The sequence below is a fragment of the Equus caballus genome, chromosome 5 (assembly GCF_041296265.1).
Source record: "Equus caballus isolate H_3958 breed thoroughbred chromosome 5, TB-T2T, whole genome shotgun sequence".
Lineage (NCBI taxonomy): Eukaryota > Metazoa > Chordata > Mammalia > Perissodactyla > Equidae > Equus > Equus caballus.
The window spans coordinates 12,213,547-12,230,613 of NC_091688.1; the positions used below are offsets into that span (position 1 = coordinate 12,213,547).

The following is a 17,067-nucleotide window of genomic DNA, read 5'->3' on the forward strand; positions in this document are numbered from 1 at the left end:
AACAACATCTCCCTGTAAACACTTCCTTGAAACCTTCAAGAATAGATTCTCCCTTATTCCTGGCTGTTCCTCCAGCCCCCAGGTGCACCCTGCTGCTGTAGCCCTTATCACCCAGCACTGTCACTGTTTACAGGCACTCGCCACTGCTCTCATGGGAATGCACTAACTTGCTACTGATTTTCTTGTCTCTCTGGTCCTTCTGCATTATCAACCCATCATCCAGCATCTCTACCTGTCTTCAAAATCTCCAGTGGTTTCCCATTACCTATGGAACCAAGTGCAAACTCAGTCACATGGCGTATAAGGGGTCCTTTGGCAGCCAGCCTCTCATCCATCCCCATCCCAACTACCCCCGTGTGTTTCTATGTTTATATCCTGGATTACAGCTGCCATGTTGAACTGCTTTTACTTGTTGAAAATACCATGTTCTTTTGTGCTTTCAAGGCTTTTTATATGCTATTTTCCTCTACCGGAATGCCCTTACCCTAATTTTCTTCTTTCAAGAAATCCTGTACATTGTATATAACCGAGGTCTAATTATTTTCTCCTTTTTTGCCTCCTGTTGCTGCCAGGTAGAATTAACTGTTCTCTCTTCTGAGCATTCATTTCACTTTATTTATATGATTAAATTAAGCCTTTCCTTGTGTCCTGTTTTCATGTTTCTACCACCTATCACAAAGCCTGACCCATGGCAGGTGGGTTATAGAATTTCTGGCTGGCCTGATTGATGTATCCAGTTCAATTCAACAAACCCTTACAAGTTTCTATTATAGGCAAAATCCTTCACTAGGCACTTTGGAAAAATAAATTAGACATGCCCATCCCTAAGAAGCTTACAATCTAGTTAATAGCAGCAAAGAGTTGAGGGACTCGGAGCGCTTAGTATTTAAAAGGAACAGTGTTACGCTGCAAAGAAACTCATTCTGACTCATTACTATGGATTTTCTTAAACAGGATTTTATTAAAGCAGAACACACCCTGCTTTGGTGTAGCCTAGGTTGACTATTTGCTGTCTATAAATATGTAATGAGGATCAGGGGATCCACATTCTCACCTCAGGGAAACTGGGGCATCAGATATTAGGCTGCCCAGAGCCCCAGTGATCTCTTAAGAAAAAATGCTGGGAACAACTTTTGTAGTGAAAGCAGCAAAGCCTACAGAAACTGGAATTGAGGAAATGAAAGGGGTTCTTCTAATCCCTGGGAAGAATGCCCTCCATATGAAAGGAACTCAAGTGGAGGGAGGAGACGCTCAAAATGTAGGTGTCTTTTGGGGGGCACTGGTCGGTTATTGGTTGGAGAAAATGCTGTTGAGTATAGCACAAGGTGATGTCACTCAAATATCCTCCTTTGTATCTCCAGGAGCCCCTGTCTAAAATTCTTAAAGACGGAGTGCTGTAGAAATCGCAGGCTGCACTGGGGAGAGTTCCAACAGCAACAATAAGAATTTCACAGTGCTTTGCCAGGCACCAACAAAGCACATTTTAATAGAATTTAATTCTGACAGTAGACCTATGGGTGAGGTATTATTAACCCATTTAATATGTGAGGAAACTGAGGCACAGAGAATTTGTTGTCCTTATCCAACATTACAGAGCAGGTAAATGGAAGCCGATTGGTGCTTGCGCCAGACCTCCCTCAGTGATGATGGTGACACCAGCAAAGTCATAGGTAGTGGCAGCCACAGCTGCAATAGCTACACATGAAGCCGCTAAACATCAGGGTGGCGTGGCACAGACGGTGGCTGCATGAAAGGACAACCCTTTTCAATGTTGAGGAGGATGAAGTAACTAACCTGGACCCTGCCAGGAGAAAGGAGGGGACTCGTAGGCTCGGGGTCCCGCGAGCCTACTGGGCAGGGGCTGAAAGGCCAAAGAGCATTATATACGTTTTCCAGGCCATAGATCATTCCTCAACCACCCTGCCCCCAACGCCTGCCTCGCCCAATCCCAAGGCCGGCGTGGCTAGGTGAGCACAGGTACCTAGACTGTCCATTTTTCCACATAAAACACTTTATCAACTTTATTTCCTATGTCTAAACAGCAAAATATGACTCCTGAGGCTTCCAGAAGGAATGGAGAGTCTTCTGACCAAGAAATAGCCTTTCAAACAACTTGGAAACTTGTTTGAGAGTGCCATTATCTGGGAGAGATGATTCTCTGAAAGCTCCCACTCTAGGCTCTTCTTTCTTCCTTAGGAGGAAACGCCAACTGTGGTCCAAGAATTCTTCCTGCAGAAACTGGCTTTGGTCCACAGAGCCCCAGCCTGACCCGGCACCTCGGCAGCTCCCCGCCTTCCCTCCTCAGAGCCCCTTCCACTCCGCTTTGCCCCTTCATCCTCCCTACCTCTACTGCGCCTCCGGCTCCGAGAGGGGTCGGTGTAAAAGGTCAGCTGGGGGTCGTTTTCTGCCTCTGTGCCAGAGTCCCCTTCAGGGTTTAGGAAGGCGGAACCAGCTGTAATGAAAAGAAGCACGGCAAAGACAAGATATTCAGGTTTGTCTTCATGACACCAAGTCATTGGGCAAGTTCAAGAGAAAAATCGATAAAAATGAGGGTGGGTTGACTGACATTCCGGGAGGAGTAGCCTTGGGGCCTGAAGTTTCCTGATATAAAGATTTATTGGAGAAGCAGTCCTTTACATAATAGCAGTCACTAGGGTCCTACAGCCACCGGCCCACGCTCCTATCAAGGAGGGCCATTCCTGGCAGCTACCTGCCAGAGAGGACCTTCACGGATGGTGGGTGGAAAAGGAAAAGAGGGAAATTTCTCTCATTACAGGTCATGATTCTGGTTGACACGATACTGCAATTATTTCTAAAGGGACCTAGGATATTTTTTTTTCTGGTTCTAGAAGTAACATATATTTAATGTGAAAAAGGCAAAAAAGAATAAAGAAAATACACAAAATTGTGTAAAGGGAACAACTCTGATGTCCCCTAAATCCGAGAAAAAAATGTTAACATTTTATGTATATACCCGCCATCATTTTCTGATTCAGAAACACATAAAGCCTTTTTAATCTCCCCTCAAAAATGGCATTCTGCTGTATCTTCTATTTTATAATCTCATTTTTTTTCCATTTAATAGATGGGTGGGCAACTTTCCATGTTAACAAATCTAGATCTATCTCATCATCTTAAATGGCTGCATGCTAAGGCACTGGACAGTAGACAGATGTGCGCATAGTTAACCAATTCCCCATTGATGGACATTGAAGCTATTTACAATTTTCGCTCTCTTAAGCGATGTTGTGATGAACAGCTTTTTACACACATCTTTGTGCACTTGTTCCATTATTTCCTGAGAATAAATTCTTGTTGTTGAAATTACTTGGTCAAAAGGTTTGCATATTTAAATTTTTTGGTAAGTAGAACTCAACAGGCCTCCAGAAAGACTGCGCCAGGACACATCCCTCTAACCTGCCTGAGAGGGGCTGAGGACATTAACGGCCCCGCCTCTACCGATATTGAGGAATCCACCTGGAAGCCCTGACAGCAGACACGGGTACCTCTTGCTTTGTTGTTGATCCGCTTTCTCTGGCTGCTGGAGGTGTGAGAGAGCAGAGTGGCCTGCTGGTGGTTGGAGTCCACAGGGCTGGTGGCAATGATGTTATCTTTATACTTGTTCATCAGTGACAGCTTAGCATTGTCACTTCCTGCATAAGGAAAAGTCAAGGGAAAGATTTTAACAGAAAAGGCCAAAGGAAAGTGAGAGCAAGGAAATGTGCCTGAACCAAGGAGATGGAGTTTCACAGAATTGAAATAAAGAGCCTTTAAAGTGAGAGACTGGCCGAGATTGAAATACTCCTCTTTGATTTCTAGAGGACTACAAAGTTACAAGAGAAGAAGTGAAGTAAGAGTGATCACAACCAAAAATCCAATTCAACTAATTCTGCATTGACAGGGTCACCACAAGTGGCCCTTTGGTGACATACAGACTGCCGATTTCTTTCTTTTGGTTTGCACAGAGTTTTAACAGAATTTGAATCTGAGTGCATTCAGGCAGAACATATCTTCTCTCTTTCATCACAGTCTGCACCACTCCCTATTGTCTGACACCCAGCTATTTCACACATTTGTGCTATTTACCTGCTCCCTGAATGATTTGTTTGTTATCCCCGAGTATCATATAGCTACTTGGTGGGCTTAGCACTATGCTAGGTGCTATGGGGAATATGAGATATTGAAGATGGGTCCCATATTCTCCAGAAGTTCCCAGACTTGAAATCTTATTAGGAAGTGGCTATTCAAAAAGGATCGTTTCTAGATAAGAAGCAGAATGGAAACCTCTAGGACACAATTCTCTCTTTAAGCCCCACTGAAAGTCCATATATCTTAAGTAATAGTCAGTATCAAAAATGTCTTCTTCAGGGGCTGGCCCAGTGGTGCAGCAGTTAAGTTCGCACGTTCCGCTTCAGCGGCTCGGGGTTCGGTAGTTTGGATCCCAGGTGCGGACAAGGCACCTCTTGGCAAGCCATGCTGTGGTAGGTGTCCCACATATAAAGTAGAGGAAGATGGGCATGGATGTTAGCTCAGGGCCAGTCTTCCTCAGCAACAAAAAAAAAAAAAAAAAAAAAAGGAGGAGGATTGGCAGCAGATGTTAGCTCAGGGCTAATCTTCCTCAAAAAAAAAAAAAAGTCTTCTTCAAAGATGATTGGGCAGTACCCTGAAGGATCACTGTCTTGGGGTTTTACCTATGGAGAGCTGCTTATTTATATAAGTTTGAGCGAAAGAGACAGGTGGGCTACTGTAAGAGAAAAGAAAAGGACTTGTTTCCTCTCTGAATTTTGTTGACCCTGTCTCACTCAGCTAATTAGGTCCAAGTCTCTTCCCCCAATGTCTCCAGAGATACACAAAGTGTTTGAGGTCTGGCAGCTTGACTGCATTCCTTCATCTTTTTTGAAGAAGTACATCCCTTGTGAAGACCACTGAGCCATGGGCAAGACAACACAACCAAAACCCCCAGGCCAGAGTCTCAGGAGTCATAGAAAAGAACAGATACCTCTGTCCTCTCCACTTCAGTGGAAAATTAAATTGCCTTAGTAAACATCCTCTGTACGGAAGTCTCATACACACACGCTGATCTCTCTTGCTATCTCCTTATTTTCCCGAGGATTGCTCATTATGTACTGTAAAGACTCTAACCCACTCTTCTGTTGGGTGTAAAAGGATCTCTGCTTCCAATGCAGAGTGGAAGTGGAGAGGGATCCAATTTACACTTATTCTTCTGATTTCTTATATTAGAAAACAGCTCCCATCATCCCAGGAAAGCACTTACTCTTCTTGCTCACTTGGGAAAAGGCACCAGCACATCCCGCTATGTATGAAAACCAGCCACGAAATTAGAAAACAGCTGTTCTCTACTCACTCCCTAGCTCCCTGAGAGGAAGGACCAAATTGCCCCTTGCCCTTCTCCCCTCCCCACCTGGCGTGAGGTCCATCCCCGTCTTCTCATTGCAGCCCTGCAGGGAGTCGAGGGTGCGAGTGACCTGGCTGGCGAAGTCCTCCCCTCCGTTCATGCACTCCCGCTGCAGGTGGTGGCGCAGGTCAGTGATGTCATATTCATAGCCATCCAGGATGGGCGTCTCGCGGATGCTCAGGGTGCCACTGGAGTTATGGCCCTGCACGCGGGCGTTGCGCAGACTCTCCCGCCCGTGCCCTCCGATTAGCACAGAAGGAATGTAGTGAATCTCGTTGGCTGCCTCGGCGCTGGCACTCTTCTGGGGCTGGGGCACCCGGCGGCGCTTGCACCAGCGCCGGCGAGTGTACAGGATCATCACCAGGCACAAGATGGACAACAGCAGAGCAATCATGCCACCCTGTTAAGAAAGGACAGCAGGTGGATGTGGGAAGATGGGTGAGCTCGTCCCACAAAGAGGCATTGCCCCTCCCACATCCACCATCCATCACTCACTCATTAATTCTTTCATGCAGGTGCGGTAAGCACTTAGAGCAAGCATCACTCAGCAGCAGAAGGACAGTCTGCTGTGATCAGTGTTTAAGGTGAGAGAAAAATGGGATGACCTGGGCATTACTTCAAGTGATCCATGGTTGCTTCTGGCTTAGCAAACAATTTGAAGAAGAAAGAAGTCTTTGTAATTGTGTGTGTGTGTGTGTGTGTGTATCATTTCAGCTGCAGAAAAAGGGGAGAGAGTTTGCTAAGGCAAATCTACCACGCATAAAGCTGGTTTCAGGCCAATTTTTAGCAGCGGGATGTCATCTGGTTTCTTCCTCCCTTGCATCTTAAAATCAATCCTGTATAGATTCTAACTCTGGCTCCACCAATGATCAGCGAGTCCTATAAACTCTAAACCTGAGATTCCTCACCTGTATAATGGAGAAGACCCCACTTACCCTCACAGGGTGGTGGTAAGGACCGAGTTAGGCACCTCTGGGAAGTGCTCAATGGAGTGCATCACAGGAATCCAGGCTGTCCTCAGCCCAACCTTAAATGTCTGAATCAGAGTAAGTGCCCCATCAGGGGAAAACCACCGACCAAGCCAAAGAGACGTTTACATCCATCAGGTATTTACAACCAGGTGTGCAGAGGAATCTCAGCATCTGAACATGACTTTTTGGGTCACTACTGATTTAGGAGACCGCTCTGCCCCAATCCCACAGTCCTGAGTGATGCTGGCATTCCTGCTGCAGCTCGAGGGGAGGAATTGAGACCCACATTCTGGGGTCAGCCCGGCAGAGGGGTTTCCTTCTGAACCTTCTTGTGCTTCCAGGCCATCCACTGAGGCCATTACCTAAAAAACCAGGACACCACTCAGTTGTCTGTCAGAGGCAAGGATATAGTGCCCAGAGAGACTGAAATCTCACCTTGACGTCCACCCTGGACAGGGTTTGGAGGGAGGGCCTTGCAAGCCCGTTGCTGCACAGCACTCAGCAGGCATAAATCTCCCCATGCACCATCTGTCTTCACTCCCTTTATTTTGGTCAATATCCCTCCAAACCTATTCCATTAGATGGGGGTGTGCCAAATGGTTCTGCTCTCAACCTTGCACTTCAATCACTGCCACCCCATCACATAGGCTAGAGATGAAAACCCCCTATTAACTCCCAGGAGGCCCACCCACACAAGGCTGGGTCAAGATTAGTCCCTCAAACACATTAAAGGGGTTTTTTTCCAGTCTCATAATAATTATCTCCTGGATTTATAAAGTTCCTCTCCCCATAAATCTTCCCATTTATCCTCCTTCTCCCACTATCACCATGAGCAAAGGAGCATGCATACACACACACGCACACACACGATGTTGCCACTTTCAAATAGGCAGCACAGAGGAGCTGAGACCAAAGTCAGCTGCCAAGTGACAGGTCATGTCAGGTGGCTGGTCAGAGACATACGCTGGCCTCCTGGCTTTCAAACTGTTCTTTTATTGGTGGAACCCTTTCTCCTGGTGAGATCCCTACTGCCCAAGTACAGAGAAAGCGTCATTATGAAGCTCCTCAGCTTACGGTGGGGGTGGGTGTCCAGAGCCAAGGATTCTAGGTCCTGCCCAACTGCCGCCTCCCTCCACCCATCATCCCTCCTGGTGGCCGTGCAGACATGCACACAGAGACCCAGAGCACCTCAACCGAGCCATAATCCAACCCGGCTCCAGTTTGCTGAGAGTGGGTGTTCGAGTCCAACCCAGCAGTTTTTCGGCAGACCCTTTATCTCTGAGCCAGACCCATTATCCTTTCCTTCACCCCAAATCGAACCTGCAACAATAGGTAATTAAGCCACACAGAAGGAATAACTTCCTGAGTGAGAGAAGTTGTCAGACATTGAATTAGCCTAGTGAAAGCGAGAGGTAATTTTATTCCCTACAGAGCTGTAAAGGCAGCATAAACATCCATCTCCCAGGAAGGGTTTAACACCATCTTTCCTGCTCACATAGAGGTTTCAGGAGCCCTTTCCACTCCTCCTCTTGAATTCTCCTCTCAGATGGTCACAATAGGGCTGTGATAAGATCCAGGCCATAGGTTCATTCCCCTTGCAATGCAGTAATCCAACGAGAACAGTTGTCCATTATGGAGCTTTCACTGTGTAGCAGATGTTTGTTCTAACTGCACTACACTTTCAAACTCTAAGAGGAAGGGTCAACCAGCTCCCATTTTACATTTGGAAAAGCTAAGGCTTAGAGGTCAAATAGCTTGCCCAAGGTCGCACAGTAAATGAATAGCAGGGCTGGAATGGGGACAAAATGACTCCCACTGCAGAGCCTGCCATCTTAACCACTAGGCTACAGTCATCCAGAAGGAGCTTTGCTCACTGGAGACTTCCACCCTGGCGTCTATCTCATAAGGGGGTAGAGTAGGAGACTAGGGGGATCCCACCTAGATCCAACCTCACCGCTCCAGGGAAAAGAGAAACGATCCAAAGTGCACATCTAGCCGACAGCGGGTCAGCAGAGGCACGATCATCAACAAAGGACCTTTGACTAGGCACCCACTAAGTGTCACATTCCAAGATCAGTTGGTCATGCAGAGACAACAATCACATTTCAAGCTCTCTGTGCTTAAAAGAAGACTAAGCGGATCACACATCACCACATGCCTGGAGGATACCATGAGGCCTTCAGTCCAGTTGAATTTCAACAAAGTAGTCTGAGTTCTCTTTCACCTGCAAGACTCACTGAAATTCCCCAGGTTCAGCCCCTCCTTTTCCCAAGAACCAAGGCCCACAGAAACTACAGAACGAGACAGTGCAGAACTGGTTCCAGACCCAGAGCCTCTTTCACCGCTCTTTTCCTGGCACCATTTTGTTAGGTTAATCTAAAGTTCCCTTGACCACATATGGGCCAAGACACTCAACTGGAAATACTTTATGTTTATTGTTTTAAAAAATATAAAAACTGGGCTGGCCTAATGGTGCAGCGGTTGAGTTCACACCCTCGGCTTTGGTGGCTGGGGGTTCGCCAGTTGGGATCCTGGGCGCAGACCTGCCCACCGCTTACCAAATCATGCTGTAGTAGGCATCTCACATATAAAATAGAGGAAGACGGGCACAGATGTTAGCTCAGGGCCAATCTTCCTCAGCAAAAAGAGGAAGATTGGTGACAGATGTTAACTTAGGGCTGATCTTCCTCAAAAAAAAAAAAAAAACGCACAAAAACTTACAAGGAGCTAGACCACACGTTTTTGTTTGGCTAAGCCAGCGTATTTAGCATCTCTTATCTTGCTTTAGCGAAATATTTCCTCTGCTTGAGTCACTGACTCCCAACGACCTCAGCTTTTTAATAATCAGTTACCAGCAATGAGTTTCAGCCATTAGGTGAAACCCAGCACAGACACATGAAAAGGAATCCTCAGTCACTCAAGCTGTGGAACAACCCAAATTGGTGGCAGGTGTCACAACACTTTGTGATGACTTACTAATTGTAGATTATTATGTAAATAATAATATACATAATGTGATATATTAATATGTAATATTACTTAATAATATTTTATGATAATAATAATTTATAAAACCACTACACACAAATTCATCTGAATTACTTATCTGCTCAATCCAGCAAGGTCATTGGTTGGAGAAATATATATACAGGCCCTCCATTATCTAGGAAAAGGCTCACGTGTAGTCACCTTGATAACTTTATTTCTATGGTAGGAACGTCTAGAAATCCAGTGCTCACGTTCGATTACTTTTGTGTTCATGTTTTGAACCATAGTTCTTTGATATAATCATTTTTTTAACCCTTAAACTTCCAAAGAGGATTTTTAGCAGTCTCAATGAAAGTCAGAGATGCTCTAGGATTTTTCTTTCAAATAATCTAATGAAATCAAGATGTAGCAGATGGAATTGAAAGAAAGCCTAGCCCAAGGGCTAAAGTTGGGAGCTTCCTGATAACCAAGTCAAAAAGAGAAAGCCAAGTTGCACGTATCTTCTTGTCTGACAAAAGAAAGTTCATTGAGAGGAACAAACTACATCTAAGCATTCAACCCCCAAGGGACTACCACGTGGAGTGTGAGCACGAGCCCACTGACGAACAGTGGATGATGTCATCACACAAGGCGTACAGAGAACCCTCAGGAGTTCGTCCCAAGCCTTCACACAGCGCTCACGCCTGGCTTTGAGTTTCTGTATTACCCCAGCTGTGCTCAGAGTGTGTTCTTTATTTATGTGTATTAGTTTCCATTTTAATGGCATTAAAAAAACCCAAAACAAGTTAAGGATCCAAGCAACGAGTAACAAGTTGCAAACTTTGAACATTAAAAAAAAAAATAACACTGACTGCAAGATATGGAATTGTTTTTGCTCTTTATTCATCTTTTCATGAGTTTTCTGATTATTCCATTGATTTTCCTCAAAACTGTTAACATTTTGTAACTATAAGCACGTTTGAGGTATATGAGAACTCCACATCTATGAACAAGTAGCTTGCAAAAAAAGTGGCATTTAAAAATATATTTTTCTTTAAAAAATCAGTAAATCATTTCTACTGACTTTAATAGAGATCAAACAAATGAAATCAGCTTTTGTTTTATTATGAAACTGACATTTTCGGTACTTACCTGAGAGAGTAGTATGAGATTTGTCAGATAATTTGCAGACTTTGAATTTTTTATGTAACAATGTTTTATATAACATTGATGGTGACTGCCCAGGGAAAGAAAGTTCCGTGCAGGTCTCTCTTTTATGCTCATCGCACTCACGCAGGCCAACCACAAGACTGTCTCATTATCTGACCTGTGTATTCCTCCTGGGTCCAGGTCTCGCCTCCCTCCCTTAACTAACTCCTATTTGTCCTTCAAAGTCAATTTAGTGACATAACCTCAGCCAGTTCTTCCCTAGTCCTACTGAAGCACCCACAGAACCCACACATAACTCTAACCACAAGTACTGTTTCCTTTGATTTGCTTGTCAATCACATCCACTAGACTTTACGCTTCATGAGAGCAGGCGTCATGTCTGATGCATCTCTCATGGCTCTGAGCATAATGCCTGGCATAAAGCAGGCATTCAATAATTGTGGAAGGAAGGAAGAAAGGAAGGAAGGCAGGAAAGAAGAAGGAAGAAGGGGAGGGAGGGAGGAACGGAGGGAGGAAAGAGAGGTCAGCTTTGAATATATTTAACATGGGCATCTTCTATGTGCCTGCAAGCAAAGCTTATGAAACTCAGTGGCTTATATGATTCATTCATTCAATTCATTACTCAATCATTCAACAAGTATTTACTCACTTCAGCAGGGGATTTTTCTAGTGGTCACTGTTATGGGGATACTGCCGTGAATAATACAGGTACAGGTCCTGATCGCACAGAGTTTACATTCAAGTTAGAGGAAATAATTGGTGTAATTTGGTTTTTAAAGGTAAACACGGACACAAAAGGAAGATAAAAACAGATCTCAAGGGCTGTAAATAGCCAGTCATCACTCCTCTTCTTATAACAAAAGAAACTAATAGGTAAAGATATCTTGGGCTAAAGGTCACAGTCTAGGCAATACAGCAGGGGCCAGTGGGAATCCTCCTCTTATTTCAAATCAGTGTTTATTCTGGACAGTCAATCCCAGAATAAAGACTCTGGATCTATCAAATATCACCAAAGTTTAGAGAGTCACCTGAGTTTTGTGAACCCTTGGCAGAGGAATGGAAAAGCTGAGATTATGTTTCCAGCTACCATCTGTCAAGGGACTGGAGCCAATCAATCAGCTCGCATCTCAAAGCTGCGTTTCATCCTGGGGGTAACCAGAAGACTGAATCTGAGACATAATTAATTATCCCTCAAGGCAACTGGACAAGCTGAATTCCAACTATACTCCTAAAGGAATTAAATGGTGGTTAAAAAAATAAGAATCAAATACACACGTTTGGTGGCCCGTGTCTCCTATTTTTCCCCAAAAACAATGCCGAAGGTCTGGGGCAAAGGCCCTCTCTCATCTATGACAGTGATCACTCACCTCCATCTCTAGCTCTCAAAGGAGACAGACCAAGAGGAGAAAGACTGCAAATCCATAGATGGCATCACTGGTCATATTCTAGCCTAGATCCAAATGCTCCGAGGGTAAGGAAAGCACGAGTTAAAGAGACTACTTTTCAAGTTCCCATCTGTTCTTGTGTTTCTATGAGCCCAATGGAAAACTAGACCTAAATTACTAATAGACTGAAGGTCACCAACAAAATAGCAGAGCTAACCAGCAGAACCACTGGTTCAAGTCGCATAATCTCTTTGAACCTACCCCAGGCCTTCGTCTATCAAATGAGGTGACTGAGGGAAATGCATTGGCTCTTCCAACTTGAAAATGTCCTGATTGTAACACTGATCCCTATCAAACTGGAAATAGCTCTCAACTGGTAAACTAATGGTAGAGAAAATGTCTGTAAGCTCTTCCTGACAAGTAAAGCCAGAAACTATAGACCAAGAAGATGAGGGAACTGATCCTTAGAGGTGGGCCATCAACCACAGCTGGCCAATGGAGCTCCTGATAAGCAGACCCACTCTCTTCCCCAGTAGCACAATAGGCCTTTGAAATCAGATGGTGTCATCGAAACTGTAGTAACATGTTCTTGACCTTGCAAATCCCTTTACTGCCAGAAGGAGTCACCTAAACTAGAAGAGAAAGCCCCTTGGTTTGCTCTTCTGGCAGATTCTCTTTTCTGTGGTGGCAGGTGAATAGAAATCCATTAGCCCCTGCCCATCTCCTTCCCAAATGGAAGAAGAGAGAAACACATGAAGCATATCAAGCAAAGAGTTCACTTTACAAATTATTAGGAACATTACCTCCCCATGAGGGTTTTCTGAAGTCTTTAATTTTGTGGAAATGCTTACCAGTTGCCTCGGCCACCATGTTAATTAAAAGGCCTCCATATGTCCTCTGGGGCTTCTGACATGAATTGCACATCCCACTGGCAGGGGACAGACCTGTCCTGCCTGGTTAGCCTCTCACGGGGGCATGATATTACTTTGGCCTGCTGCCTCAAGATGCTCTAGAACCCCTTCCCCATCCTTAGAGGTCTAAGTATCCAAAGCTTAGAGAAGAAGTAAGATTCTGTCTCACTAAAATGCCATTTGTTGGGTAAAGATAGGGACCAAACTACTTTCTATAAGCAAGAGACAAACTCTAAGACTAAGAGCCTTCCAGGTTAGGCAGGTTGACATCTGATGACCCTTCCAACCTAAAAAGATTCTGAGCATGAAGTTCTAGTTCTTCTCAGCAGGAAACTTGACTTTAGAGCTCTTTTATCTTCTAATTATTTATTTATTTATTTTTTGCTTTTCCCAGCTCTAAAAGTTTTAATTCTGTTAGGTTTGATCATGGTCTTACTTCTTTAATCCGGGAAGTGTGGCTTCAATTTCCTTATGAGACTTCAGGAGTTTCATCTAATGAGAGCCTGAAGCCCTACAGAAAAAGTGGCTGGAGGCTGTGTGCTGGAGTCAGCCCGGGCTATTTCAAGTTGTCCTCTTTCAGATTCTTTTTATAGAGCTGCTTTTTTGGTTCTTGGGATTTTTCTTGCCTCAGAGCCTTGTCTTTGCTGTCCCAGAGCAAAAGCAAAGGAGTGCATTTGTTCATAGGGAGCTCAGACCTTGCTGATCATGAGTAGCGTCAGCGACCTATCGGTTGCCTTAATGAGAATGCTCAGGCAGAGTAGGGCTGGGAGAAGCAAGGTGACAGAGAAGCAGATTGCTGTGGGCTGGGTTTTCCAGGTCCAAGGCTACCCTAATAGATCCCTGAATTCCGAAGACTGGCCTGGATCTCTGCAGAGTGGGAGAGCAGTGAGGAATCAGGCCACCAGGGCAAAGCTGAGGTTTTCCTATCCCTCTACAGGTAGATTTAGCAATTTTCTGAGAGATGACACTGCTTAGTCAGACTTTATTGCTGGGACCCCAATCAGCGCTATTTTAAGAGGCTGGTCTCACATATAACCCATGTGTGTGGGTGTGTATGTGTGCACGCACGTGCATGAATGTGTGTGCTGTGCATAACAGGCAGGCTAGGGGATAAAAGAGTCCACGCAGAAGCAAAAGCACTCCAGGTCGCTGTCTCTGCAGCATGTGGGCAGAGCGGTGTGAGACAGGCTCCCTCCGTGGGTACGTGCATCAGCCCTTCCAAACTTCACAAGCCAAGCATGAAGCCAATAAATAAATTTCTCCAGCTGGATAATGCTCAATGCCTATTCTTGGCCACGTTCTCTCCTCCTTTCCTCTTTGTTTTTATGCAGTAGGTGATCTTGATGAAATAAAATAATAACAATAATCTGCTCCATTAGGACCAAACATTAAGGGAATTATTGACCAAGTGACAGAAGAGGCAGCTGGCACAGAATAGACCAATGACTGTCAGACTTTAACTCTCTCTCTGAACATAATGGAGTTGTTAAGTCCCTCTCCCTCTCATCTCGCCAAAAGTCGGGCCGTGTGGCCCCCAGGGAGGAAAGGAGGTCTCAGAGACCGAGTAGGTCTGTGGGTAGTAGCTGGGGCTGAGCAAATGCATATCAACATTAAAAACTAGTCACTGAGGGCAGACCTTATGCAAGGCACCTGTGGGGATTCCCTGACCTGTGGGGATTCCAGCGACCTCAGATGAAAACAGTTGGGAATAAAAGGGGAGAGAGAGTCAAGATGTCAAGATTTCCCTGAATTTGGTACATACCCATCAATATCACTCTCTTAACCAGCGAAGATTTAAAAGGTTTGTTTCCTCCCCAGCTAAAAACTGAAATGAATCCTTAAAGGCCATGCTTTTCAGAGATGCCTGATAGTCAGGGGACAGGGGGAAGGCCCTTCACATAGAGTGCGGGCCTTGATCATATTCTTGTCCCACACAGAGAGGTACAACTTCATCATCATGACTGCCATAAGGTCTGGTGTGCCAGAGTCCAGTCAGGACCCTGCCCAGGTTCTCTTCCACGGTGGAACCTCCAGTGTCTGTACTACGAGAAGTGATGACCCTATAGAGCTGATGGTTAGTTGTGCAAAGATCTCAAAGGCTACCAACCACTATGAAAGCATTTCTCAGCTTCCTATACCAATCCCATATAGATGCTTAATTCCTCCCTGAATTCCTGCCTTATTTAGTGCACACATGGCCTTATTCCTATGGTATCAGCCCACAGGAGAAGGAATAATGATAAAACCCACCATTTGTGAAGAACTTACCACGTGCCAAATGCAGCACATGGTGAATTACATTCATTATTTTATTTAATCTTACCCACAAATATAAGTAGTAGAAATTATAATTTCCATTTTCAGGTGAGGAAAAAGATCAGAGGGGTTAAGTAATCTGCCCAAGTTTATGTGGTAGTATGAGGCCAAACCAAGCTCAACCACTCATCTTAACGTTGTTATTTTAGTACCTTGTGAGCAGTAAGGGGCCCAGCACTGTAGCCTAGGCCCCAATTCCCATGTTCCTATCTTCTCTAGAGTGAGCCCTGGATGGCCTTGCTCCCACACCTAACTCTTGGAGTTACGCAAGTCAGGATTCTCAAATGTCTACACTCAGTATTGTCTTCACTGCCTACCCTAGAGGCCCCCAGTCTCCCTCAGTTAAACTGCATCACCGGGTTAACCAAATGTATAATTTCAAGCAAAAATTTAATTGTGCCAAGGGTGGCTATACTTATCAGGCTGCCATTTTGACATGGGCAGAGAAAATTTGTGGAGATATCTGTTCTTGATAAATGTTCTCTAAGTGAAATCAACTGTCTTCAGGGTCAGCAGCTAAAGATGCTCAACTGCTTCCTTGAGAAAAGTCTGCCACACATGCACAGAGACTCAGGTCTCTCTGCTGCCTGTAAGTCCTTGTTCTGGGGTTAGAGACCTACGAGGAACAGTAGATGTTTTCCACAATATAACAACACATGTGGAAGACAAACCAGGGAGAAAATCTTGGCCTTGAACACTTTCAGGGAAATTAGGAACTGCATCACAGTCAGGTCACCCCAAAGATTGCTGGCTAATAGATTTGAAAAAGGCAGGAGAAACCCTGCAAGTCATGTCTTGCACTAGGACCCAAAGTGTGATAATGGGCACTCCCAATGCAAGTCATTCAAGGCTGGTCGAACACAGAGGTTAGCAAAACTCACACACATGGCTTTCTGTTTGTAAATCTCCTCTAACTTGTAACTTATTTAACCCACAACTCTGAGGAGAAGAATGGACATTGCTGGTCACATCTCTTACAACACTCCAAACGTGACTCAATCTTGGCATCCAAGTAAGATGCATATGAGAGCTGAAGAAGTGCAGCAGAGGGGACAGGCGAGGGGATTAAGGGCTAGAGGAGATGCTGATGTACAAACACAATTAGTGCATCACACACTAAGATCCCTTCCAAGCCCCTCACTCCTTGCCTGCAAGCTTTGTCTGGCATCAAACAGGGGAGGGAGGGGAAGATAGACAGTCCAAAGAGACTCCTCTTGGGCCATGCATTAAGTGCTACGACTCTTATTTCTCCCTCTTAAAAAATTATTATAATTCAATTTTTCTCTGGAGCTAATCAAGCACAAAATCTGGAGAAGAGGCCTGGTTTGTGAAAGCAATCTCTGAGCGAGACACTGACATTCTCATTAGGGCTGGCTTCGTGAAACCACCAGCTCCAACATCAGCAGCATATTGTCTTCAGCTAATTATATTTTTGCTGGCAAAGCCATTGCACAAGTCTTCAAATCCTTCCTATCATTAATTTGAAAAAAGAAAACAACAACTGCCCTGCTCTGCCTCCTCCCTCCCTGGCATCCCACCCACCCAGCTCCGCATGCCATCAGCTTCGTTCTGGTTTTCCAGGATTTCTCTCCTGTATTTGGCTTTTGAGGGGGAGGAGATGAGTTGGAGCAGAGAACCCATCACCTGTAAGCTTGATTTCTTCACTAGCTGACCATAGCTCACTTTGTTCCTGGCCAGATGCTGGTCCTACATACCAGGACCTTCGGCACAGGCCCAGGGCTCACCAGCCAAAGACTGGCCAGAGCAAAGGGAAGCTAGAAGCTGAGCCCCAGCTCTGCCAGGCCCCATGTGGAAAGTGACAAACTCTGCTAGCCCGACTCTGCTATTATTTTGATTTACTGATCATTGGCTTGATCATGCAGAGGGACTCCATAGGTCAGGCTGACCTGGCCAGAGACATTCATATGATC

The 17,067-nt window shown here is 45.0% G+C and overlaps 1 protein-coding gene and 1 non-coding gene across 7 annotated transcripts in view; both read right to left on the reverse strand.

Annotated features, from left to right (window-relative positions):
- The window catches only part of ASTN1 (astrotactin 1), a 291,298-nt gene that overhangs the window by 157,395 nt on the left and 116,836 nt on the right, over positions 1-17,067 (reverse strand). For all 6 annotated transcript variants that reach the window (XM_001498262.7, XM_070267742.1, XM_070267740.1 and 3 more), the window contains exons 3-5: positions 5,423-5,816; positions 3,507-3,653; positions 2,345-2,452 (exon numbers count right to left, since the gene is read on the reverse strand). In XM_001498262.7, the coding sequence (XP_001498312.3) occupies positions 2,345-2,452; positions 3,507-3,653; positions 5,423-5,816 (649 nt within the window). The remainder of the gene's footprint in view (positions 1-2,344; positions 2,453-3,506; positions 3,654-5,422; positions 5,817-17,067) is intronic.
- MIR488 (microRNA mir-488) lies at positions 2,077-2,159 on the reverse strand. Its single transcript, NR_032847.1, has one exon. It is a non-coding gene; the product is annotated as a microRNA mir-488 (primary transcript).